The sequence below is a fragment of the Anguilla anguilla genome, chromosome 1, assembly GCF_013347855.1.
Source record: "Anguilla anguilla isolate fAngAng1 chromosome 1, fAngAng1.pri, whole genome shotgun sequence".
Lineage (NCBI taxonomy): Eukaryota > Metazoa > Chordata > Actinopteri > Anguilliformes > Anguillidae > Anguilla > Anguilla anguilla.
In genome coordinates, this window is record NC_049201.1 from 9,970,067 (window position 1) to 9,996,985 (window position 26,919).

General features: G+C 50.3%; 1 protein-coding gene across 3 annotated transcripts in view; it reads right to left on the reverse strand.

The window, feature by feature from the left end:
• The window catches only part of aqr (aquarius intron-binding spliceosomal factor), a 49,275-nt gene that overhangs the window by 13,095 nt on the left and 9,261 nt on the right, over window positions 1-26,919 (reverse strand). For all 3 annotated transcript variants that reach the window (XM_035381479.1, XM_035381462.1, XM_035381470.1), the window contains exons 15-31: window positions 26,094-26,196; window positions 23,825-23,945; window positions 23,362-23,503; window positions 22,734-22,912; window positions 21,104-21,271; window positions 17,828-17,997; window positions 15,747-15,988; window positions 14,601-14,756; window positions 13,618-13,687; window positions 11,998-12,108; window positions 10,070-10,179; window positions 7,214-7,349; window positions 5,783-5,992; window positions 3,286-3,423; window positions 2,739-2,810; window positions 1,200-1,387; window positions 764-935 (exon numbers count right to left, since the gene is read on the reverse strand). In XM_035381479.1, the coding sequence (XP_035237370.1) occupies window positions 764-935; window positions 1,200-1,387; window positions 2,739-2,810; window positions 3,286-3,423; window positions 5,783-5,992; window positions 7,214-7,349; window positions 10,070-10,179; window positions 11,998-12,108; window positions 13,618-13,687; window positions 14,601-14,756; window positions 15,747-15,988; window positions 17,828-17,997; window positions 21,104-21,271; window positions 22,734-22,912; window positions 23,362-23,503; window positions 23,825-23,945; window positions 26,094-26,196 (2,488 nt within the window). The remainder of the gene's footprint in view (window positions 1-763; window positions 936-1,199; window positions 1,388-2,738; window positions 2,811-3,285; window positions 3,424-5,782; window positions 5,993-7,213; window positions 7,350-10,069; window positions 10,180-11,997; window positions 12,109-13,617; window positions 13,688-14,600; window positions 14,757-15,746; window positions 15,989-17,827; window positions 17,998-21,103; window positions 21,272-22,733; window positions 22,913-23,361; window positions 23,504-23,824; window positions 23,946-26,093; window positions 26,197-26,919) is intronic.

Here is a 26,919-nt window from a genome sequence, read left to right on the forward strand (position 1 = left end):
AGACAGCCTGAATCAACAGTGAGCTCACTGCCGGGCTGGGACAGAGCGCACAGCCCTCTCTGCCTGCCTGCAGACACACACCACAGCCCCCAACTCCCGTTAGCAAACCACCAGAGTCTGAAGTAACAGCATGCGTTTCACAAATGCCGGTTTGAGGGGAGCCGGGCCCATCAGAGGCAGTTTTACACGCAGCCCAGATGAAGACTAAAGGGGGCGGAGCTGGATGTGACGGGGTGTGATAAAGAGCTGGGGATGTGACACGCAGCCTGGCCCCGGTAGCCGTAGCGCGCCGCGAGCGTTTATAACACGAACCGCATCTTCACTGCCCCCACCGCAGGGACACGTTTGCTCTCGCTTTGCTGAGCCCGGCTGCGTTTCTGAGGGAGAAGGAATTTGGGAGATGCGCAATTGTTCCCCCTGAAGGGCGCTGGACAAACGCCAAAAAGCGACACGCCGGGTCTCATGTGACCCGGGCAGAGACTCCTGACTTCCTCTGCACGCGGTCAGAACAACGAGCGGCCTCAGGAAACGCACTCGTACGCACACACACAAAAAAAAAAGGGGGGGGGGGGGTCACCGCTGTTCCCATGACAAACAGCACACCCCTCCCCCGTTCACTGAGTGCTTTCCATAAAAAAAGCAGGTAGTTAAGACATCATATAAACACATCAGGAATCCATTATAGTTAAATGTGAATGGATCATTAAAGGACGCGCACTGCATGGGGAGACCCTCCTCCTCAGGGGCGGGGCCGGGGACGTACCTGGTAGAAGTACGGGTTGGGCTCCGACTCGCCCACGCCGTTGAAGTCCTCCACGTTGACGAGCTGGAAGTCGTAGGCCAGGCCCGGGTTGGGGGCACGGAATTCGGGCAGCAGCTGGACGTGAGGGAGGTTCCCCAGCTGCTTGTAGCGCCAGTTGTACAGGTTACAGAGGCTGGGGGACAGACACAGGCAGTCACTGCAGTGTTCTAGAGCTCCATCGCTTTCAGTCACCAGCAGTGATTGTGACATCAGCATTGGAATGTTCAGCTAAGAGCAGTGATTGTGACATCAGCATTGGAATGTTCAGCTAAGAACATTCTAATCACATGTTTGTCACCTCACACCGTAAAGGGTTAACCTGAAACCACAGTCAGAACCCTCCCACAAACCCCCACGGCCCCCTGGGCGTGAGGGGGGAAAGGGGCGGGGCCCTCACCTGGCCCGGGCTCGACCCTGGGCGTCCAGGTCCACGGTGGGCACGCCCAGACGCACGAAGCGGGTGAACAGAGACTGCTCCATGTTGGAGTACTTCTGGAAGGCCATGTTCTTGATGACGGGGGGCAGCTGGTGGTGGTCCCCGATCATGATCCAGCGCTTGAGGCGGCTGAAGCCGTCCTCTGGGTTCTGGGAGGGTGAGAGGGGGGAGTGGAGAGCGTCATGGGACAGAAGAAATTAAGGTCTTGGTCTCACTGTACCATTTTTAGGCTAACGGCAATACCTCATTAATAAATATCTTAATTGTACTGAGACCGATTACATAAGCCTGACCGGTCATATACATTTACAGACAAATATGTGTGTATAGATATAGACATGTACAGATATATTTAGATGTGCATGCACATATGTATATACAGATACGTACGTACATAGACACATACACGTACAGTTTGGTAGATGTGAATGACGTAGGGAGAGCAACAGCATTCCAGCAGTGTCACGTAAAAAAACGCTGGTCCCTGAACCCTCAGTCACGAGAGAGCAGAAGCACACCGTGTGCGTTTGAGAGGAGACGGCAGGGTGTGTGTGTGTGTGTGTGTGTGTGTGTGTGTGGGGGGCTGTGTGTGTGTGTGTGTGTGTGTGTGTGTGCGTGTGCGTTTGAGAGGAGATGGCAGGGGCAGTGTGTGTGTGTGTGTGCGCGCGCGTGTGTGTGTGTGTGTGTGTGTGTGTGTGTGTGTGTGCGCGTTTGAGAGGAGACGGCAGGGTGTGTGTGTGTGTGCGTGCGTGCGTGCGCGTGTGTGCGTGCGTGCACGCGTGAGAGAGACAGAGACAGGCGCTCGCTCCCTGATCAGATGTTTGGGTTGGCGTTGCCGGTTCCTCAGCGGGCTCCTCTCGGCTGGCAGCCCCTGGAGGAAAGCTGGCTCCCCCCCCCCCCCCGCGCGCGGGCAGCACACACATTAGGCCCGGCTCACATTTCAAACATCCCTCACCACCAGCGCGGCTCGCAGGCCATCTGCTTTCCCACTGTTATTACATTCTCCTTCCCCTTCATTAACCGCCCGGTGACCCTGCCGTGCCGTCTGACCAAACGCCGCCGCAGCGAAGAGCACGGGGCGGCTTCCGTCCCGATCTCACCCCGCCGATTCGGTAAGTACGGAGGACGGCCGCGGCGGCGCGACTGGGGTCCGAACCCTGCCGCGCTCCACCAATCTCCTGCCGTTCAAAGGGGGAGCGATCGAGGGAAAGGGGGGGCGTGCTCTCTAATGGTAATGTACTCTGCGGTGCTACGGCTGGCGTCGGCCGAGCCGTCTTTCAGGCAAACGGGCTGGCGGTGACACAAACGGCTGCCGTGGTGGCCGGGTTCATGTTTGGAGAGGCGCGCCGATATCTACAACAACCTCTGGCCGTTAAGTCCGAACATAATGAAGCCGAGCAGACCTGCGTGACTAGAAGCTGTGACAGCTGTGGCTGCCCCCCCCCCCAGGTGCCCGTGAGCTCCTGTCAGTCTCTGTCAGTTTCTGGGGGACTCATTTACCTGCAGCAGGAGAGGGATGAAGGTCTCGATCTCCAGGATCTGCGCGGCCTCCTCCATTAAGATGTTATCGTACTGGAACAGAAGAAGAAACGGTGACGTCACCAGCCCGGACAGCTGTGTCCACTTGTGGTGATTTGTGCGTGCGAGGCAGTTGTGACCGTCTGTCGCGGCGCTGGTTACGTCAATCAAAGACTCACCCTGGGATTGGTGCTCAACTGAACACTGCCCTTTTCAAGAGCTGTTACTGAGCCTGAAATGGACATTTACTTGTGTGTGTATCTGTGTGTGTGCGTGTGTGCTTATATGCATGTGCGTGCACATATGTGGTGTGTGTGTGGCATGCATGTGGTGTGCGCATATGAGTTCGAGAGAGAGAGAAAAAGAGGGGGGTAAAAAAAAAGAGAGAGAGAGATAAAGAGAGGGGGTTAAAGAGAGAGAGAGAGAGAGAGGAGGGTAAAGAGAGACAGACAGAGTGAGTGGGAGGGAGAGAGAGAGAGACAGAGAAAGAGAGAGAGAGACAGAGAGAGAGAGAGAGAGAGTCCCTCACCTTGAAGCCCAGCTCCACCAGGTCGTGGCGTTTGAGGGCGGCGTGGGTGCACGTCATGGCGATGATCTTGGCCTCCTTCACCAGCAGGTACTTGGAGCGGTCCAGCCCGCTGCGGAGCAGCTCAAAGGCCCGGAACTCCTGCGGGACACCAGCCAGGGGTTCAAACCACGTACGGTCCCACAGTCACTAATCAAACAAATAATAATTCTGCCAATGATCAACAGTTTGTATTTTTTATGTGTGCGTAATATAAAAATGTAAAAATCCAGCTCACATACGAAATACACTGAAAAACTGAAAATAAATATAAAAACACAGGAAAAGAAGACTCGGTTTCAGTTTAACAATACCCAGCCTGATGTTATGGTCACATTAAACAAAATGAAGTTCCTTGATCAACATTAATGAACATAACAATGTTTCATACCACATTTATTCACAGTTCACGTGTAGATGGGATAATCACGGTAGAGAGCAGGTCTGTGTCACGATGAGTTTTTCCCTTTTGTAAAAAGCGTTAATTACCACACCTACATGAGCGTAACTGAAACTCTTCCAGTGAAAGAATCCCCCCCTTCGGGGATTCCAGATTTTGGTTTCTGCTAAGAAAACCAGCTTGAGGGCTCATTAAGCCAACCCCACATCTTAAAAACACATAACACACTCCTCTCCCTCCCCTACCCCACTTTGGTTCTCGCAGGGCCACACGACCCAGCAACGGCAGTGCTGGCTTTCGCTCAACACGGCCTCGGTGTGCGGATTCCCGCGCGTTCGGCCGCTGAATTAGACAGGCCAGCGCGGCGGGTTCGAGGGCTGGGCGGCGGGAGGACCGCGGTGCGCGGAGGTATCATGGCTCCGTCAGAGGAGGCTCCACTTTCACGGAAACCGCTACGCGCTAATGGCGCTAGGAGACGGCGGCTGACCAGCGGTGCTATTTCAGGAAGTCGCGAACGCGCCCGCGCTCACTCAGGCCCGGAGAGCTTCGAGGGCGCCGGGGCATTAATATTTCATCTGTTACTATTCCAGCATTAATATTAACCGATCAAAACATGCAACTTTTATGAGGTTATTTTTAACCCCGGCTCTTCGGTGGTTAAAGGGTGAGACCAGGCCTGTCCAATCCCGGGGGGCGGCGGGGTGGGGGGGGGGGGGGGGGGTCTGCAGATCGAAAGAAATATGCGGCTGCTCTGCTTCCGAGGAATCCAAGAGGCGACCGCGTCTGCTTCGTTTCACCCCCGAACAAAAAAAAAAACAAAAAACTGCAGGCTGACTGGTCTTTGGAAGCGGCGAAGGAAATGTGCACTGATTCCAGTAAACGCTTATCCAAGTCACTGTCCACAAAAGGTGCTGCACGCACACGATTTTAGCCGTCGTGGAATTGACATCCACACGAAACGCTGAAGCGCGGGGATTCTCTCCAACGCTGCTATATCGGGACGGAAGACAAATCATAAATCACTGCAAACATACGTGTTGTGATATTACCTCAAAGCAATAACTTCTTTATTGCTTTCTGAGGCCTTCAGATTCACAGCATAAATCTGTAATGTTATTGTTATCTCTATATAAAGACAGGGCTGGCCGAGGGGTGAAGGGGCGGGGGGGGCGGGGGGTGAAGGCTACACCAGGAATGAACAGAATCCTGAGTGTGTGGAGGGTTATAATCTTACATGTGCGCCTGGAGACGAGGGTGTGTGTGTGTGTGTGCCTGTGTGTGCTACTGGTGTGCGTGCGTACATGAGATTGAGTAAGAAAGAGAGAGAGAGAGGGCGAGAAAGGGAGAGAGAGAGAGGGAGATGGAAAGGCAGTGATAGAGAGGGAGGGAGAACTGGAGAGAAGCACTGAGACAGAGAGAGAAAGAAAGGGAGAAAGCAGGAGAGAGCGAATGAACAGAAGAGGAAGAGAAGGTTGAAAGCAGAGAGGAAGAGCGGACAGAAAAGGGGAAGCGAGAAGTGAGAATGAGGAAAGAGAGATTCAGGAAGGGGTGTAGAGCATGTGGCCGAAAAAGGGAAACAAGGTCGGACGGAGAGAAAGCACAGAGGAAAACAAGAAAAAGAGCAATGGAAGGGAGAAGAGAGCAGAGAAGCACCTGCTCTGACCATAAAGGCCAGCAGTCATCAGAGTGTTTTTTGGATAATGGGGCCATGTCACAACAACAACACAGCTGAACACTGCGTGAAAATCCAGTAGAAACGCACACCGCTCTGTGGCAGTCTGCTCCTGAGAACACTGCTGATCCGGAGCGTGAGAACGCACACGTGACGTCTCCAATGACAAGACACAGACACACGCTATGGGGGGGCGGCGTTGGGTGCGAGGGGGTCAAAGCCTGTTCAATTATCACTGTTCTTTATTCACTGTCATGCCCAGCAGGGAAACAATGTCACACGCCCCCCCCCTAAACCCCCCCCCCCCCCCCCCCCCCCCCCCCCCCCCCCCCCCCCCCCACCCTAACAGCCGGCCAATGGCGACACAGCTCCGGCTGTGACACGTTTACCTCCAGCTGGGTGAAGATCTTGCGGATGTGGCGGTAGCAGCCCTCGGCGATGTCCATGTCCTCCTCGTAGGACAGGCCCCTGAAGACGGGCTGGGGCGCGTTGGAGAAGTACTTGTGGAAGGGGAAGCAGTCGGCCACGTCCCCCGCGCTCACCGGCCGGCCCGGTTTGGGCTTCACCCTGCTGGTGAACTGCTCCCAGCGGGACACCACCTGGGGGGAAGACCATGTGACCATCATCAGCATCATCATCATCATCATCATCAGCCCTGGCGGCGTTTCTTCCAGAGGCCCTTCTGCTGGGCCTCCTGCCATCTCACCGCCATGTTCAAAGCGGCCAGCGATATTTTTAGGCGTGCGATATAAAGTTCACAAGTGTATCAGCTTCCCCTGGAAGAATGACTTCCATCCACTTTCTAAACCCCTTATTCCCAGCCAGGGTCACGGGGGAGGGGGAGTGCTGGAGCCTGTCCCAGCATGCAGTAGGCGAGGCGCACCTTAAACAGGTTGCCAATCCACCACAGGGCACACACACCGTTCACTCACACACACACTCATACCCAAAGGAAATTTAGACTGTCCAATTAGCCTGCCGCATGTCTTTGGACTGGGGGGGGAAACTGAAGCAGCCGATGATATTCACACTCCACACAGAAAGGCCCTCAGTAGGGACTCAAACTCGACACCATCTTGCAGAAAGGCAACAGTGCTATTCACCAAAATAAAATGAAAGAATTATCGAAAGCATGACTAGAAAGCAACAAATAAGATAAAGATCCGTACAAGTTTTAAGACAATGTTCCTTCAAAACCCTTACAAGGACCTGGAGACATTAAAATGAGAATGTACTATAAATATTCATTTAAAAACACACACACATGCACGCACGCGCGCACACACACACACACACACATACACACACACAAACAGAAGACTTGGGGGGGCCAGGGAAGGGCTGGCATGGGCCCACCAGGAGGGCCCCATAAACAAGGCAGATCCTCCGTCAGACGGAGAATGTGCGGAATCCCAGCAGAGTGTGCGGGGTGCCAACACTCCCAGCCCGGCTCTCCGTCTTCCCTTACTGACAGCTCAGCTTCTACCCCCCCCCCCCCCCCCCCCCCCCCCCCCCCGAAGCCCAGGCGCTGTAAAGCTATCCGCTCGCAAGCTGACAGCTACCCAGCACTCCGCTCAGAATCCTCTTTCTCCTCCTCTAATCCCTCGCTCTAATGCCAGGCAAAAAGCAGTCTGCTCTCGCTCGCCCGCACGGGGGAATCTCAGGCTAATGCTTGATTGTCAAAAAACTATTTCGTAAACTCCACTTCTGACTGGGAAAGCAGGTGGACAAATGCAGCTTACTTTGCAATGCAAAGGAAGGTTGAAATAACTTTTTTTTTTTTTTAGGTAAGGTGTGGAGATTTTTGGCCACGCCCTTACCTGGTACAGGTAGAAGTGTCCGGCGGTCTCGCAGGTGTAGGACACGTCTCCCGGCACGTCCAGGCTCTCCTGCAGCCGGCCCACCTCCCGCAGGAGCTCCAGCCGGCGAGCCAGCACGTAGTTCACTCTCCCGTACCTGCAGACAGGGGGCACGGACAGGAAGTGAGCGACGGCGCGGAGACACCGACACCGTGAGCGCTCCTTCCTGTGAGCGCTGAGACACCAACACTGTGAATGCTCCTTCCTGTGAGCGCTGAGACACCAACACTGTGAATGCTCCTTCCTGTGAGCGCTGAGACACCAACACTGTGAATGCTCCTTCCTGTGAGTGCTTAGGCGCTGAGACACCGACACTGTGAACGCTCCTTCCTGTGAGCGCTGAGACACCAACACTGTGAATGCTCCTTCCTGTGAGTGCTTAGGCGCTGAGACACCGACACTGTGAACGCTCCTTCCTGTGAGCGCTGAGACACCAACACTGTGAATGCTCCTTCCTGTGAGTGCTTAGGCGCTGAGACACCGACACTGTGAACGCTCCTTCCTGTGAGTGCTCAGGCGCTGAGACACCGACACCGTGAACGCTCCTTCCTGTGAGTGCTCAGGCGCTGAGACACCGACACCGTGAATGCTCCTTCCTGTGAGCGCTCAGGTCACAGGTGTCTCAAACTAGAGACGTCTCATGCAAGAGGCCCTGAGACTGGAGATCAGCTCCGTTTCCTTTTGGAAGCAGACTGCACAGATGCGTTGAGACTGCAGTCTTGGCCCCCTGACTCCACGGTCAGACCACAGATCTGCTCACACAGGTGATGGGCCTGGTTAGGTCAGTCAAAGTCACATTTATTTAAAGTGCATTATCACCAACACGGGCATCAGAACTTATCAGTAACACACAGGATACATAAAATAACATGTACTGTACGCATAATCACATGTATGTGAGAATAAACAGATACACAGACAAATACGCATACACAAGCGCAAATAAATCGAATAAAACTGGAACAATCATTACATATCAGAAAATAATGATTAAGTGAGAACCAGACAACCTTGATCAGGCACTTCTACAAATCAATGTGGTTCCATGATAGCCCTTGCACCAGCTAGGCTGAGGGTACACTGGCCTACGTGTCAGAAGGGCTTCTGATCACAGCCAGAGACAGACCTTCTGGACCTGTCTGTTCTCTGCACTGGGCCCAAAAAGACTCTAAAAATGATCCCTCAACACCCAAGACGCACATCGCTGGCTGCTTCATATTTAATGCAAAGTTCAAGCAATATGTGAAATGAAATATGCCCAGTTTGCAGGCAACCTTTGACAGTAAGACTACCCACAGGCACACACTGTCAGTAAGAGTGGCAGTATGTGTCACCAGGAGATGCCACACAATGCCAGGAGGGAGAATTACTTGAGGTAGGACTATTTAAAGATTATGCTAAGCCGCTCAGTTGATGAATCATAAACAGAACTAAGCACGTGTTAAATTAAAAGCCTTGACCTTGCCCTGGCCAAGAAAGATCAGCTCTAATCGGCACGCCCCGCGTTATCCTGGAGCGCAGTTCCTCCAGCGCAAGTCAAACCTCGCCTTCTCGTTCCTTCTTTCTTTTAACGTGTGTATAATTTGTCTTAAGGAAACATCAAGTAGATCTCGTTCGGCTTCAGAGCGAAAGCCACCAATTTCGCACTGCGGGAAACCCCCCTCGCGGTGATTGCAGAAGGCTTTCATTTTTCACTTTATGTCGCAGTAATTAAATTTGCAGCCATTTCGCACTCGAGCCGGAAATTCGACGGTATCTGAATATCGTTAGCATTGCGGGCTCCCGGCTGCGCTAGCTTCCCAGCATCTGCATAATGCAATCACGTTGCCCCCGAAAATGCACGTCCCCACCACGCCCATTCATCAGCGCTAATCTCGCCCCTTCAAACGCCTGCTTTCCATCAGGCGGGAACGCGCGGCGGATAAACGAAGTGGGGGGAACAGATTCTGCAACCCCTGATGAAATAGCCTACTTTCTGCACCAGAACCGGTTGCTAACGACGTTGCTCCAATATGAATAAATAAGCTTGGCGACAGCTGAACAGCTAATGTTGGAATGAGTAATGGGGAGTTTCAACTTACTTGTAGGGTTTAAAATCGACTTGGAGAACTTTGAAGAATTTCAGAATTTTGCAGAAGATAAAATCAGTGCTCCAACCAAAACAGCACACTTTATAGGTAAATCACTATAATAAAATGAGTTTACTCACTTGTCTATCGACACATAAAATATAAAGTATTTTCATTATTTTTATTTTTTATTTAATCCTGGCAGGGAGGGTTTAATTTCATTTTTTGGAAGTGGTTGGATTAAATAGCACGCAGGCCGCTATACAGTATGCCTAATGAGCATTTTCCTTCAGAGCACCAGGAAATTCCCACGCGCAGCACCGAGAAACCAGATAAAACGCCTTGAGGAAACGTGACGAACCGCATGGCTTTTGAACCCCCAGCTTTTCAAACGAAGGCCATTCCCTGTCCCAATGTGTCCGTGCGGATAGAGCTCCTAATATGCGCTTAATTCCAGCACCCCGTTTGGGCTAACGCACACCCACTGGCCAGCTGGGCTCAAACGGCCGGAGGGGAGGGAGGAGGAGGGCTGGCTGCTGAGACAGGAGGTCTGGAGAGTACAGGCTTTAATGAAGATAAACACATCCAGGGTGCAGGCCCAAACGGGGGTATCGAGTGGCCCTGTCACAGTGTTTGCTTTGACTAATTATACGTCCAGCTGGCTGGGCGTGCGTGTGTGTGGGTGTGCGTGTGTGTGTCGGGGTCTGTCTCTCTCTCTGAGTTTTTGGGGAACACCTGTCCCTCTCACCTGCTGAAGTCCTTCTCGGTTTCGAGCGCCTCCTCTCCGTGGCCCAGACGCAGGAGGTGGCGCTCGTCGATGTCCAGCGCCATGATCTTCTCAAACAGCTGGTTGAGGGCCTGCGGGAGAGTGACAGGGACAAAGGAAAGGGGGGGGGGGGGCGGGAGAGAGGGGGGGTATGGTTCACAGAAGCCCCGCTGCTACTCCACACAAACCCCTTCCACACAACCCAGGATGGATTTACAAGGAGGAGGGGTCCAGCCCGGCCAGTGCTGCCCAAGGCCTTTCCCAAATTAGGCCAGCAGAGGATTTCCATTAAAAAGGCGCCAGAGAGGGAGCGATCGCACGCACTTACTCATCTGTGCTTGAAATAAGTCCCTCACACCTAAGAGCTTTTATGGCAAAGGTGCACCGAATATACAAAGCCTCTCCCAATACTCCAGAAGTGTCCTTTCATTTCAAAGACAGACATATTTTATTGCTGTTTACGTGAATGCAAGTTCAGTTTTACAGCCAAAAAAAGTTTTACATGAAACAAAGTGCTTTCCTACTAAATGAACTGTATCTCACAATTTACACTGTTTATTTTTTCCCTTAAAAACAGTAAGAGAAGGCAAGCCGTTTCTGTACACAAAGTCTCGGAGCATATTTATCATCCCTTGCCTGTCCTTGGGGGGGCGAAGAGGGGGTGGAGGGACATAGATTTTGAGCTGTCCTTCATGGGAGGGAACATTGCTTCACAGAACATACCGTACACAGAGGAGGCTTTTCAAAATGGAGGTTTCTGCCGATTGAAATGAACAAATAAAGCAGTGCTGGCTGACAGCATACCCCTTCCCTCTGCTAAAAACTCCCTCCTGAATAATTAATGAACGGAAGGGGGAGGTGCAATGAAACGGCAGGAAAAAAAACAATAATGGCCTCCAACACAGCCCAGTTTGTCAACAAGGTTACTTAAAGGCATACACAGTACTTTCGGGTAATTACACCGTTTGTGTGGTTTATATTTTGCATTGGTTCATTCAGCCAACGAAATGACTAAGTTAACTAAGACTAGCTTTTGTTAATACGGCAAGCTGAATTGCTGCCAATTTATTTGGAGGTGTTATTTTATTGAAAATCCATGTTCATCATGTCTTTGGAATTCAAACTGTGTTTTCCGTTTGCGTGTACGAAACTTTCACTGCAGAGATCTCATTTACATGCAAACATTAATTTTGGGATATTACTTTTTTATGAACTGCTCAGCGGTAAATTTAATTACCGAGATCTGGAGTTTATTATTACATATTTGTCAGTTCTCACATGGTTCGCCTTCAATGGCTGATGTGTGACCTAAGCTCTAAGTCAGGGACTTCATCGGAAAAGTAAATCAAAATGGTGGAGATGTGTAGGTGCTCAATCTGGGGCAAAAGAGATGGAAACCGTGAGAAAGAGAAGGGCAAACAACCTGATTTACCAGGGAGTTCAGTCTTAATTATTAAGCTATCCTAAGCTAACATTAAGCACAAACACGCTCTGAAAGATGGGCAAGTGAAGTACGCAGAAACATTTCTAACACAATCAGGTCTTCGTCAAGCAGTGATAACTGCCTGAAGATGAGGCTGGTTAAAAGGTGTTGTCGTGGACCACACTGAAACTATGTAGCAAGCAAGTTTGTTTGTATTCATCCATTCTAAGCCCGACTTGTACATTTAATTTAAATCAATCCGACAACTCTCATTACTAGCTGGATTTTCTGTTTTCGATTTGCGACTAACAATGAATGGACCAATGTTTCAGCCTGTTCTAATGAAGTGCCTTCGAAAATGCAAACGAAAACACTCACTTCATTACGAAGCAAGCCACGGACAAGTTTAAAATGTCACTGCGAAAGCAGCAACCATCTGGCCTCAAACAGAGGTCAGACAGCGCTCCTGATTGGACGAACAGCGTACCTGATTGGAATGCGTCACTATGAGCGTCCTCTGCTCTGGGAAGTTGTGATAGAGATTGGAGATGATCTGCACAGCCACATCAGTTTTCCCCGTACCTGGAGGTCCCACAACCTTAAAAAGAGGAGGAGGAAGAGCGTGGGGTCAGGTAACAGAAACACCACGCTGTGGAACATACTGTTCTGACAACACTGCCCTAAGCCCGACAGACTCAGAACTGCTCCCGCATCTGCAAACGTGCGTTCATTCAGTCGTGCTTTCCTCTACCCGATACATCAGAGGGAAGCGCTTTTCGAGAGCTGAATTTGAGCTGTGAGGACGTCCAGCCATAATGAACACGAGCAGAGGGTGTTGGATAACAACTCAGGGGACCAAACGGGCCAGTGAGACAACTTTCTGCTCCTTATTTGGAACCAGCTGCTTGTTTTGCTAAACAAAAAAGCACTCCGAGTGCTGAAAAAAAAAAAAGAAAAGAAAAATAAGAAATAAGTTTCTTTTCTGGAGCTTTCATCCAGACGGTGATCTAGCAGCAGCAGCAGAGCTGTATTTATGGGATGGCTGGTAGATAATAAAAGTGAAATAAGAGCGAGCGGCTGGCGCTGCAGGGCCGGTGTGTTTCAGGTGAAGCTCTGGCAGCCGGCCGTTCCCTACAGGAGCACTAAATCCCAGGGGCGGCGGAGCCTTTGTGTGGGGGCCGCAGCAGGGCAGGACGTGTGGAGGATGAACGGCGCCCCGCACGCTCTTTTTCTCATTTAAACAGCACTGGAGGGGGGAGCCTATTCCATGAATCACACTACCGCGCACAGCCCAAACCTCACCGCCGCCCCCCCCACTACCTTTAATTACAGTGGGCACAGACCCAGGGGGGGGGGGTGGTGCGGAATCCAGGAATCCTCCCTCGCCCGCTAATGATCCCAGCGCGCGCCGCTTCGCCGTCCGTCAGCGTGCTTTACGGCTCTGCTGATAGCCGGCCCGCCATATTTACTCTGAGGCGGCTACTTAATAGCGCGCTGAGCCTGTTGCCAGACACCAATCCCCGATAAACGTGTTTCCATCCGAAATCTCTGCCAGCGACAGAGGTGCCCACTGCAGTGACGGTCCTCTCCCTCCCGGTAACGCTGTCCTGGATAGCCGCATGCTCTGGTTTACTGCTGCAGCTGGTCCCTGTTTTATCCCACTTCACTCACTCCTGTTGCATGCGCAAGGTCAAAGCAGTCCTGAGCCGATACATTCATCATGCAAGTCAACAGCACATTGACAGGAGTATATATAGGACGGTATTTTAGGCATTCAAAAACAGGGACAATTTTTTCCCCCTTTATGTATAAATTTTACAACAAATAACTCCTTTCTTCTGAAAGGGGAAAGAACGAGAAAAGCTAATTGAACTTGTGAGACCTCAGAAATGAACAATGGTGGTGAACTAAGCAGTTTTACAGATAATGCCAGCCCAGCACTGCATATTAGTCGTCGCTAATAAGACCAGCTCTAAAGCCGTGCTGTTGCATATTTTTTGATCACGTGACTTCAACTGATGTCAGCCAATACTGCGTAGTCATAACGTTTGGTCTGCGTTGGCTTAAACAACAACGAACAACGACCTTAGGAAGAGGTCGTCCATACCATAGTAAGTCCTGGCTGCATTCCTGCCCGGATAGCTTCAATCTGCGTCGGCGTGAACTGGATAGTATTGCTGTTGAGATAAAATGTTAATGAACATTAAGTGACTGATCAAAACATTTTTGTTAACACACACCAAAAAAACCACTTGTCTTAGCAAAAATAGACAATTTGCAACACAGTTCAGTCGACATCTACTTTTCAAACATTCAGTGAAGAAAATTCCACCCACTGGTACCAATGAGACTGCTGTTCCAGCTTAATTTCAATATCAAAGAGAAGCAGACTTAAGAAAGTGTGAATTAACATCCGTTTAACACATTTACAATGACAAAAGACCACTTCAAAATACATTCTCTTATACAAGCAGCAAAATAATGAAATAACAGTGAACGTCTAAATGTGACAGTTCTACGTGCCCTACTTTACCTGCCTATGTGCAGTAATGCCGATAAGGACAGTCACAAAGGGGCACATCGCTAACTAAGCTAATTCTGTAAACATAAAGAAAAGTTACCCGAAAACAGATTTAAAAATAAACTGGCATTTTGTTGGGACGAGGGGAAAACTGACAAATCACAGCAGCAGAAGGTCAACGGAACTTTCAAAGGGCGTACAAGTTCTGCCACTGTGACGTCGTGTAAATAAGTCGAGCCGGGTGCCCCGCTAAGTGCACACGCTGCTGCAAGGGGGCTTGCTAAGACGGCCTCCCAGGTGGAATCTCACGCGTGTGCTGGGGGCTTTGAGGGCCGAACGGGGGCAGTTTCTGCTTCACCACAGGCAGGTGGCTCATCATGGGCCCGTGGACATGGTGGAGGGATATGAGACCTGACTGGTTGGAACGAGGGCAAACCCCGACCGCAGCTGCGAGCGCGCGGGGGTGGGGTGGGGTGGGGGTGGGGGGTGGTAGGGGCTCCGTTCCGCCTCAGCGAGTCACAGACGCCGCGGGGCCTCCTGACTCCGCCCATTGACCTCTGCCTGCTCACCGCTTGGGCTGGTTGTAGGGGTACGGGCCCCTGTTGGGGATCACGTGCGGCTCCACCACCAGCGTGCGATCGTCCTCCTCCTCCATCGCCTCGTCCTCCTCGGCCTCGTCCGCCTTGCGCTTCTTCCCCTTCACGCTTCTCTCCGGAAATTTGATCCTGCAGGAAAAGTGAAGGAGACGCATCCAGCCTAAGTTCTGTGCAAAAACATACAAATGCAGTCTTATTACGTACTGCGAACGGGGCTGATTTGCCAAGCAGCGAAGCTTCACCTCACAATGTGCCCCTGCCTGTCATTCATGGGATTGCACGGAATTGTAAACAACTATGACCATTTGCATATAAATGACTCATTAAAACAATATAGACTGCAATTAAGAAATGCAGGGTTCATTGCACATTAAAAATGGCATTGCTTGGCAGAATATGGTAAATGCACCTCTCAATGTCCCATCTCCCTTTGCAGCATGTGACCAGAGGATACCAGCAAACACATTTGCTAAGTTTTTGTATAAACCTTTATGAGTAAATGTGTATAGATCATCAGTTCCTTTGTAACAGGGTTTAAGAAGTAATTTGTACTGGAAAATAAGGCTGGATAAATTCATCAAAAATGTTGTTATTTTTAATGGAATAATAGTTAGGGGTAATCTTCCAGTAGTTATCGCAAGATATTCAGATCCATAAGTAAACCGAGCTGTTGTTAACATTACACTATCAGATTTTTTTGTGTATAGATACCGATTCACATTCAGACATAAAAAAAAAAACAAATTACTGCATTAACTTTGTTTTGTAGAACCCCAGCTGGTTAAAATAAATACTACGCATTCTAAAAGATTACAATTTCTTTATGGATTAAATATAATGAAATAACTATGCAATTTTTATTACTAATCTGTCAGTGATAGTTGAAACAGGACTTTTATGATGCACCCTTCTCCCCCCACCATCATCCAAGAACGAAAACCTTCCATCCATCTATTAGTCATTTACGTGGCTGGGCACTTATTGAAGCAGTCTAAGCAAGGCTCCCAACCAGGGAATTAAACCTGCCAATGCCTGAACAGGAGCCCGGTCGCTTAATTACGATGGCACACATCCACGGGAGGCTCCGCCCCGCACTCACACACCGCCGCTGACCCTCACCTGAAGGGGGGGACCTGCAGGGCGGGGCTCTCCTCCGTCACCTTCACATCGTAGCCGGGGAAACAGGCCTTCAGGTGGTCGATGGACAGGAAGGTGTCGTTGAAGTCCAGCGTGCCGATCTGGTTGGGCATCTTGGAGTAGTGGGCGCTGCCCGGGTTGCCGTAGCCCAGGATGATGTCATGCAGCCAGTCCGGGACGACGCACTCCGTGTTCATCAGGTTCCTGATGGTCTCCAGGACCGCCTGCAGAGGGAGGAGTGGCGGCATTAATCACTCAAACGCGCTGCGATGTTTCGCTTTGACCCAGTGGACCGCTATGCCCGCTGAACCCACTTTCAATGACTCATTTAAGCAGACACGTTGACCTTTGAGCCATTTGCTAGCTTCTACTTCCTGGTGCACCTCAACCCAAGTCAGGTGTCCTACAAATCTGAAAAAACATTTGCGTTTGTATAGCGTTGTGGAGAACGAGGGCTTTTGACATAATTATGGTGAACACAATGAAGCCTTGTTACACCATACCCACTCGCCAACGCGTGTGTAGAGCGCAACCAGATTCCTGCCAACATCCAGCCCTACCATTTACTAGACCGTCAGGGGCAGCGCGGTTGGTGTGAAAATCAACAACAATATTGTGACTCGTTTTCCCTCCGGTAAGCAATTACTGCAGAGGGTCTTATTTTATTCATTACTTTGTTCCCACTTCAGACTGAAACCAAGGCTTTATGCATTCATAAGACTAGGGTTCTATACATTATTTTGAAGCCTTTAAGCCAATCTCATTAAGCCAGTCTTGATTTTAAAATGCACAGCGCGCTCCAAAGATTCACAGCTTCAGACAGCGCAAGGCTGTGCTGACTATCCGGGACTGGTCTGGGATGATTTGTGCTCCATTTGACATTGCACTGCCTGCCGGCGAAACCTAATCGCACATTTTCTTCTGATCAAACATGCCCACTGATTAACATTTAAATCTCATTAACAGGGAAACAAATACAAACAAAATCCAGCCTACATGCTTCAGCAATGGAACCTTGAGTCACCAATCATTAGGAATATGACTGTGCAGAAAAACAGAAAAGTGAAACCAAACAACAGTTAAATCTTGAATTTGCTCATATAGATGAGCCCTGGAGGAAATAAAGGAGCACAGGGAGGTCTCCTAAACAGCAAGGAGAAGGTGGGGAGGGGCGAGAGGAGGAGGACCAAACACAGCCCGGGTGCTGGGGAGAAACGGGGGGAGATGGCCGGTCAAAGGACTGCCTGTCTGATTGGATGAGGATCAATGTTGATTTTTTTTTCCGGTTTATATTTAGGCCAGGCGCGGTCCATGCAGGGGACCTGGCCGCTGTCTCCTATCGCCGCGGCGACGGTTTCCCCCCGCGGTGCGGAGTGGGAGGCTCAGGTCTGGCCAGCAGCGCCGTGGAAACGAGCGCACGAAATGACCTGCCCCCCCCCCATGCCCCATGCCTGAAGCCCGCCCCCCCAGCCTTCCGGCTCAAACTGAAGCGGTCTGAAGCACAGAGACCCTGCACAACCTCTGCAGAGAAAATACACCCTCCCTTTACCTGGAGACAGCACGATTCAAGTCGATTCAGAAAACTCAATCTGTACACAATCCAGCATTCCTTCCACTTGGTTAAGTTCTCAATTTAGATTAATCTGGACTTTGGGGGGGATACTTTAAATGCCTGCTGAAACATTTAGATCGACTCGAACCAATTTAGCAACCTAAATGAATCAATTGGTACGGATCTGTCATTGCTGTGTGCAAAACTGGCCCTGCTGTCCCAAACAAACTTTGTTTCCCTGGAGATCTGGTTTGAGATCTGATTGGATGGCTTCTGGAGGGCCCTTTGAAGGGAAGACGCGACACTTTTAGGAGACCGCCGAAGCCAGACACTGCGCTCAGAGCGTAACCTGATCTGGTCAGACGCGGAGGCCTTCGCATGCTTGGAATGGGACAAGGTCACAGTCGTGGCGTTTTGGGCACGGGGACGGGTGGGAGCTTGCGTGAGAACGGCTCAAGGCCCCACCACCCCGCGCCTGGAGGAGCGGATTAAGGGAGGTTTTCACACCGACCTTGAAGTTGTTCTCCTTGGGCTTCCTCCTCATGATGATGTTGAAGGTTTCGTAGGGGTCCTCGGCCCCGTGCTGGATGCTGTTGGTCATGTCCTGCTGGTACTGGTTGGGGTCCAGCCACACGCGGAAGGTTCTGGCGTCGCCCTTCAGTTTGGGTTTGGGGTCGGGACCTCAATGGGGAAAAGAAGACCATTCGGTCATAAACATATTACTACCATTGAAGCTGTGAAAGTTTAAAACAAAAATACAAGAAATATACATTTCTTTCCAATAAAAATAAAAAATACAGTCTTTACAAGTCTTTTCCATTTGTATTGTTTGTCATTTTTAAGCACTTGTACATAGCATCGTCAGAGGCATCCATTTTCTGCTCTAAAACTTTTGCTAGCTTAAAGTATTTGAAAAGACAAATAATTTATTCAAACATTTTACAGTGAAACGGGCTATTAACACAGCATTATAAATAGAACAAACAATGATGTGGTCGACAAATTATATAATTGAGGAGACCTAGGAAATCAAGACTAGTGTGCTTGTGCCTGATTGGGTGCTCTTAGTAATGCTCTTTGAGCAGACCCTTCTCAAGACCTGCATAAAGTAACAAATCAGAGTCTGGCTTCAGAATAAATGGCACTAAATGGTTCAAACTGGAGACACACACATAATGAAAACATTTAGAAGCAGATCAAACACATGGGGCTGCAATAGGACCGACTGGAGCCAATGCCCAGCCGGTGGTTGTAGAACAACAGGCACAGTCAGATATCGGCTGTGCATCAGTGCTGTACCAGAACTGGAACATTCAGATATCGGCTGTGCATCAGTGCTGTACCAGAACTGGAACATTCAGATATCGGCTGTGCATCAGTGCTGTACCCGAACTGGAACATTCAGATATCGGCTGTGCATCAGTGCTGTACCAGAACTGGAACATTCAGATATCGGCTGTGCATCAGTGCTGTACCAGAACTGGAACATTCAGATATTGGCTGTGCATCAGTGCTGTACCAGAACTGGAACATTCAGATATCGGCTGTGCATCAGTGCTGTACCAGAACTGGAACATTCAGATATCGGCTGTGCATCAGTGCTGTACCAGAACTGGAACATTCAGATATCGGCTGTGCATCAGTGCTTGCGACACAGTAATAGGGAACTGGCTTGACATCGGAGACGTACTCAGTGATGCCAGGTACTCAGACAACTTTGGAAGACAATATAATCTGCAGAGTGTCCTCCCCCCTCCCCCTGAAATGCTCAGCGCTCTTCTCCAGGCCCAGGGAGCACGACACCCACCTCAGCGCACATTACCGTCTATTAATACCGCTCAGGCGCACGGCGAAGGCCACGGGCAGTGGTGCCACTCAGCGGCCTGTCGGTGAGTCTTTAAGGGCAGACACTCCCCCCCCTGCACAGCCTCGCTGGAATGTCTTGTGGTGAAACGGGAGAACGCCCCCCTGTGACCTCGCTGAAACCCCATCTCCCCAAACGACTGCGCAGTGCCGGGGTTGAGCGTGGGGACAAGGTCGGGCCGGAGCGCGAGCACAGGGTCCACGTAGCTCGCCAGGTTCTTTTTGGTTGGGTCGCCTCCAGGAGCACCCTTAAACTGCCAGAGTGATTTACAGTAACACCTGGGTTACCGTAAGCCAGTTCGACCAACACCGCGATGAGTTCAAATCTGACCCATCGTCCAATCAGAAACCACGCACCTGAGGTGCACAACAGAGTTTTTATACTGACTGTACCAGTTCAGTACTGCCCAAGTGCTCTGGCCTAGTAACCTGCACCACCACGAGTTTGAAAAAGTTTTTTTCGCACACAGGGCCTTCGATACTGAGCATTGCAGAAAGGCTGTGTTCAGCTGGATCAGGACCAACAGCTAGCGGTTTTGATGGCGTGAGATCAGAGGAGACAGAAGAGGTCTTTGCGTGGCTGCATAAGGAGGGATAAGCGTGGGCTGGGGGGTGACTCTGACTCATCGTGCCCTGAAACTGCTGGGAACTGCAGAGCCTGACCCCAGGCCCTGCCCCACCAGGCCGGCCGGTCGGCCAAGGACACATTATGGCAGTGTTTTAAACATTTACTTCATTCTACTTTTATCAGGACGACTGAGAGCTCAACTAGATGATGTTGGCGATATAATCGGGGGGGAAGAAAGAGACCTTAGCCAATCAGCAGGGCTATACATTCTGTTCTGCTCATAAAAACAATGAGCTCCCTGATGGCTTTTTAACCCATTAAGGTGTGAGGTCACAAATACATGATTAGAATGTTCTAAACTGAACATTCCATTGCTGATGTCACAATCACTCCTGGTGACTGAAAGCGGTGGAGTTCTAGAACACTGACTCAGAGGCCTGCTGTGTGACACCTGTGCCTGATTCCTGCTGAGCACCGTCAGTCCTCTCACTCACAGCCACTCAGCCAGGCTGCTTTCCCCCGTCAACTCAACACGCTCGTCACCAACACCGCGAGCCCCTCATGTGCTGACAGGCCAATACTGGGACAGGACGGGCCCAGTTAGGGGATCTGAAACGCACTGCAGGACTGCAGCGAGCCTCTTAATGGCTCAATGCTCTTACACATAAACGCTGTTAGAACACTTCAACGCATGTACAGCACATGAACAGCTGAAAAAGCTACTGTAAGCCGTCAAAAACCTACGTGGTGTTAAAAAGCCAATTTATCTTCATTTTGTTGAGATTCAGCCTGTAAAAATCCCGATTGAATAATCAATGGGATTATTGCATGTGTATGTACAAGACCCCAAATGGAAGAGATTAGGATATTCAGATTAGGGACGGGACATTTTCCGATTGTCTCGAAATGATTGCAAGCAGATATGCCTTTTCATTTGCTCAAGTACTGTATTGTTCACATTTAAAGCACACTTTACCGCAGCAGACCCGATTAAAGGTGTCGCAGAGCATTCTCTCTGGTGAAGGGAAGCTCGCACAGCAACGGTCTTTGATTAGATAAAAGCTTCTTTTGAACCGTTACTATGGGCGCCCGCAGACCGGAGAGTGGTAGGCGTAGGCCATACATCCTTTGACCCGTTACTATGGCAATTATTTTTCAAAGGAAAACAAAACATTTTTTCAATTTTCCAATGAGGTTTTTTCCCCCGAAATGTTTAAGAATCTGTTGCCAGGTACTGGTTTACTCCAGTAAACTGACCCACCCCTAATTCTGACCCACCCCTAAACCCCATCCTAACCGTGATGAGTCACGTTCGAGCTTTAAGGGGGCGGGGCCGTGGGAGTGGGCGTGGCCTACCTTCCTCGATGACGCGGCCCTTCTCGTCCAGCATGCCCTGCACCTCGCAGCCGCGCACGTACACCAGGCCCGTCTGCTCCACGAAGGGCTGGCGGCGGTCCAGCCGCGTGCCGTAGGGCAGGTTGGGCCGCACCGTGACCAGAAAGCAGACGTCGTGCTTCCGCAGCCCTGCGCAGAGGGGAGGAGTTAGGGGCGTGCCCCGTCAGCACCCGCCGATCTTTAAAACATGAAGCTGTGATTACGCAGGGAGGGGGCGGGGGCGGGGGGGCGGAGAGAATTACACTCCCCTCCAGGACTCAAAGACAAAGAGGAGAACGAGAACACAGAGGCGTAAAAGGAGGGGATGGGGGGGGTCTGATTATGCAGAGAGAACGAGTGATTCTCCACTGCAACCACCTGGGACACAGAGGAGTTACTGCACAGCAGCACCACTACCCCTGTCGCACAGGGCACAGCGACTTCAATAAATGCTGAAAAATGGCAGTTTCAGTTTCAAAAGTGTCCTTCAGTACAGAACAGATCTGTTCATCATTCACAGTGCTTATTTTACCTTTAAAAAAAAAAAATTATAGTTATAGTATACTTTCCTGAAGCTTGAATAAATGCATCACATTTTTTTTTTTTTTACATTTCAACCGGTAAGACACAACCTAAACGTTTATTTATCTATTTTATTACATTTATTTCTAATCAAGCCAGATTTCTGCTTAGCGTAGTTTTTCAAAACAGAAACATTTGCACAGATTAGAATGCAAAGTCGTCTTACTTTCTGAATTAAGAAGGCTTTTCATTAGTATATTTTAAACTGACTGCGTAATAAGAGCTAGAGCTAAGCACCTTAAATTCACTGCCAGCAGAGCTGTTTGTGAGAGAAATTTAACTTAAGCTAAGAGGTAGAGAAGCTAAGCAGCTCATTTGAATAAACAGAACTGCATCCCTCATGGAAATTCTCTGGGGAACTAGCATTATGAAAAGTGTACACATCAACTTTATGAAAGTTTGTCAGGAAACGCCTAAACAGTTAATATCCCCCATACTCTAGCTATGCAAATGACCATGGTATATTTAAAATCCATTATCTTATTTAGTCGTCCGTTAAGCAGCAATTCATATGTTCTACTGATCAAGTCTGCCATGTAGCTTTCTTCAAGCCCAGCTGTTATTGATGCTAAAAAGACTTACAATGAAAAATGTGAAATTTAGACAGTCTCAACAGCTTTGACGCTGTCTGCAACATGACCATTTAATTTAACTATATCTAAAATCAAGGCCCTCAACTGTAAGAGTATGCAAATGTTAAAAGGTGTAGACAATGGCAAATGACCTGCAAGACCACTGCGCTTATGCAACCTTTGAGTGCAGCTTAAGAGTCATCTGAGCAGGTCATGAACCTTAAACGAAAAACAGTTAACAGCCAACACGATTATTATTTCTATGTTTATAAAAACTCATGTTTAAATAGTGACAACATGCACTCAGACCTGCTGCGGCTCATTCCCAGAGGAAGAGCACATAAAGCTGGCAAAGGACAGGTCAAGGAAGAAGAGGCCTGGATTACAGTTTTACTGCGGGGCGTCAGATTTTTATGGGCTTCCTAGAAGGCCTTTTACAGCGGAGACGGATCACCGACCTTCCCACTCCCTCTTGATCTGGTCCCGCACGTTGAGGTTGATGGTGATGTCAGCCCGGACTCTGGCGGGCCAGTTCTCGCCGATGTTGGGCTTGGCCACTTCCACGATGGAGAAGGAGAGGATGGTCTGCGCCATTCGGGCCCAGCCTCCGAAAACCACGCCCCCATACTCCGACTGCCTGCAAGGCGCGCACCAATACGCACTCAGAACGAGGGCTGCCACTCCCCCTTGCGCCTGCTGACTGTGGGTACGTGTGCATCACTAGTGTTTAACCCTTCGAAGAGCAGGTTTTTTGGAAAAAAAACTTCCAAGTCAGTGTTCTAGAACTCCATTGCTTTGAATTAACAGTAGCGACTGTTACATGAGCATTAGAATGTTCAGTTAAGAACATGCTAATGACATATTTGTGATCTTTCACCTTAAATGATTAATGAAGCACAGTTCCTCACAGCTGCACTGTTGAGGTCAGCCTGGTGTTGCACTGGCTCATGGTACAGCAAAGCAACAAAATTCCCAGAATTCCTTTAAACTGTTAGCACCTGGGGTCCAGAGCTCCCCCCAATACAACACAGTTTACAATCCCCAAAAATCCCCCCCACAGCTGCCAACAATCTCTGCACTGCTCACCATGGCTTCATGCGCGAGACCACGTCCTCGATGTCCTGCCTGATCTCGTAGGTGGACTCCAGGCGGAAGAGGTTGAAGTTCCTCAGGAGGTAGTCGTGCAGAGTGAGGAACTGCAGGTTCAGTTTGGGCAGAGCCAGGCAACCTGCGGATCCCACAGTCGATTGGGAGAGTCAGAGCGCACACGCTCAGTATTCGCCGAGCCGCCGTAACGTCTCACTGAGTAATATTTACAGAGCACGGCGCTACCACTCGCGCCGCTGCGAGTCTCTCCAGCACCCCTCATTAGGTTTCACTCTGGGACCGCAACAAGTGCTGCCTTAAGTGCTCTGGGAGAATCCATCTCAGCATAACTAAGTGGTCCTGAGGCAAGATTCGCAGGGCTAAGATAAACAGAGACTTTAAAACACTTCTTAAGGAGCTCAGGAAAGGATCACGGGAGACCCTCCCAGGCAGGAACCCCTACCTTCTCCCGAATAATACTCAGTAGGCACGATGTTCTCATCCCAGATAATCTTCTCCGTGGGGTACAGGGGCATCTGGTTTAGCTGCTCGATCTGGGAGGTTCGTCTCTCGTGGCGAGACACCTGAAACAAACGTTAGGGTCGCGTGTCAGAACTCACTGTGACCTCCCCTGTACAGGAACAGGAAATAAATGGGGGCGCACAGTAAAACACCACTTTGTGCAGTGCGCCCCAACCCCCAACCCCACCTCACCCCACTCATCCCCCAACCCCATCCCACCCCACTCATCCCCCAACCCCACCCCACCCCACTCATCCCCCAACCCCACCTCACCCGACTCATGCCCCAACCCCACCCCACCCCACTCATCCCCCAACCATACCCCACCCATATCCAAATTCAGAACCCCCTGGTCACAAGCCATTAGCTAACAGCCCTGCTGCTGGGCACTGTACTGCAGGTCAGGACAGTCAGTGGAGGTCTCTCGGGACAGTGCAGGGGCCAGTTTAAACAGCAGGCCATAAAAAACAAAGCACAATGCCTGGAGAACACTGTTCCCTGTTCCCCGCCGGGACAGAGGCAAGGGAACAGCACAAAATTAAGCTCAGCGGAAACGCAGATGCTCATGCCAATCCACTTACAGTCAAATGGAAAAAAAAAAAAAAATTAACAACAGATTTGTACTCTCATGAAAATATGGTCAGCTAGACAGGAGGAGAGCAAGTTAAAGATAATTTTAAGTGCAAGATTGTCCGAGCACATGGCTGTGGAGGGGATTCAGGTAGCCGCACTAAAGCTCCTGCTCTGATCCATTACTGTAATTGGAATTTCTCAACCAAAGGCACAGATTAAAGATATTTCATTTACAGCGATTTTCATTTAGATTTACATAATTACGCAAATGAGTTCTGGGCCCCCATCCCCTCCCCAAGTCCATCATCCCTCTCACAGAGAGAGAGAGGCAGCGAGAGAGAGGGAGAGAGAGAAGAGAGGCAGAGAGCAAGAGAGAGAGGCAGAGAGAGAAACCGAAATAGAGAGAGAGACAGAGAGGCAGGGAGCAAGCGAGAAGCAACGAGAGCGGGGGAGAGAGAGAGGCAGAGAGCACAGAGAGAGGGACAGAGAGAAAGAGAAAGAGGCACAGAGAGATAGCGATAGAGAGAGAGAGAGAGAGCGAGCGAGAGCGCACACATTCACACCTCCCGGGCAGACCTCTGACACAGCTGAATTCAGCTGAGCTCAGGACAGGAGGCTCGTGACCGGAGGGTCAGTTTCAGATCCCGGGCGGGTATAAGGCAGGCCTCTGATTATACGCCTCAGGCCCCTGCATTGCCCGGCAGCAACGAGTACAAAAATCATCAACAAATACGAGTCTTTTTAAGGGCCGTGAAAAAGCACCAGTAGCCTGGGCTCGCAATTCACAGGTAGGACACCAGCACTGTATTATTCAGCAAGGTACGTGACCTCAACTGCAGTACATATCCAGCCGTATAAATAGATGATATGCAAAGTACTCTAGAACAGTTGCCCTGGAAAAGTGCATCTACTCAGCAAGCAACAAAAAAATCCCCATATATTTCCATTTAACTTTGTAGTAGCATACCCATAACCTGTAAAATGACTGTAAAAATCTTACACTATACCAAAAATACACTGCACCTGCCAAAGAACATTTTCAGATTCTTGTTTGCAACCTGCTTTGCTGTCATATTTGCCTTGGCCACAGACACGAGAGCACAGTCTTTGAAATTTCAGCTGCCAAGGGCAACCCAGGTCACGCAAATCAGTGCTCTGTCATTGGCTGAAACAATATGAAATAATACCTTGAGATAATTATTGTGCTCTCCTCCTCCGCCTTTTTTAAAAGGGCCAAAGTACATCATTAACCTAAAAGAGGTCAGGCTTTTAACTCCTGATGACAATGCGGGGAGGGCCTGTGAATTAGGGCAGGGGTTTCCGGAAGGGTTCGGCAGACAGTAAGGGGGGGGGGGGGGGGGGTTAAGCGGACTTGCAGACGACACTTTAAGCCGGGAGCTGTGCTTGTGTCCCTTTAATACTGCTGTCCACTCACTGACAAACCAGAACAACAGTAGATGCATTTCAAGGTCAAATTCACAAACAACAGATTGCTAATAAGACATGCTAATCCTAATACGCTGTATTTGTTTTGTGGGCAAACAATCTATTTAATCATTGGTTCTACACATTATTCGGCCATCCTGTGAGCAACAAACAGCTTTGCTCGATCAGAGGGTCTTTTATCCATCACCTACCAGAAGTTCAAGGAGGACCTCGTTCTCATAGGTCGTGTCCTGTCCGTCAGGCAGCTCGGGCAAGAGACAGAGGTACGATGCCACCTGGTGGAGAGTGTTGGGACTGCGGGAACGAGAGAGAACAGCGGGATTTCAGAAACCTCGGCAAACCTCTGTGGGACGTTGCGGCATCCGAATGGCTGCGACAGTCGGGGAAAGGCGACGTTAGCGCCTGCGAAACGCGAGCCGCCTCTCGGTTGCTCGTCCCCGGACGCTCGTTAATCCTCGCGCCGCTCTGACGCAGCGGCCGTGCGGCGTCGGCAGGGCCGCAGAGGCGCGGCGCAGCAGGATTATGAAATCAAACCCAATTTGCATCTCTCCGCGCTGGGCGGAGCGCGCTGAGCACAGGCACAGGGTAATCAGACCCGCTTGTGATGACACAAGCGCTTTGTGCCTCTGACGCAGGCCCCCCCTCCCCTCCCCTCCCCATGACAGGTGTTGTGATCCGGAGCCTCCTGCGTGACTGATGCTCGCGTCGGTGGTGCACAAACGGGACGTGCGAGCGTCCGAGGGCCAGGCTCACCCCACCCCCGCCCCACCCCGAAAACGCTCACGTCCAGTTAGGGTGAGTGGCTGTCCTCAGATCAGCCCCTAGATGTGCCACGGGGCAGGACACCAGCCCTCAGTGCCAAATAAATTAAAGGACAGCATCCGCGTGTCTCCTGATCTCAGGTCAGCTAATGACCCTTACCTCAGCAGAGCCGCTCACCCTACGCAAAGCCGAATGTCAGCTCGGATGCCACGGCTTTCCGTCAACCCCAGAGAGCCCCGACCCAAGCACTATTTA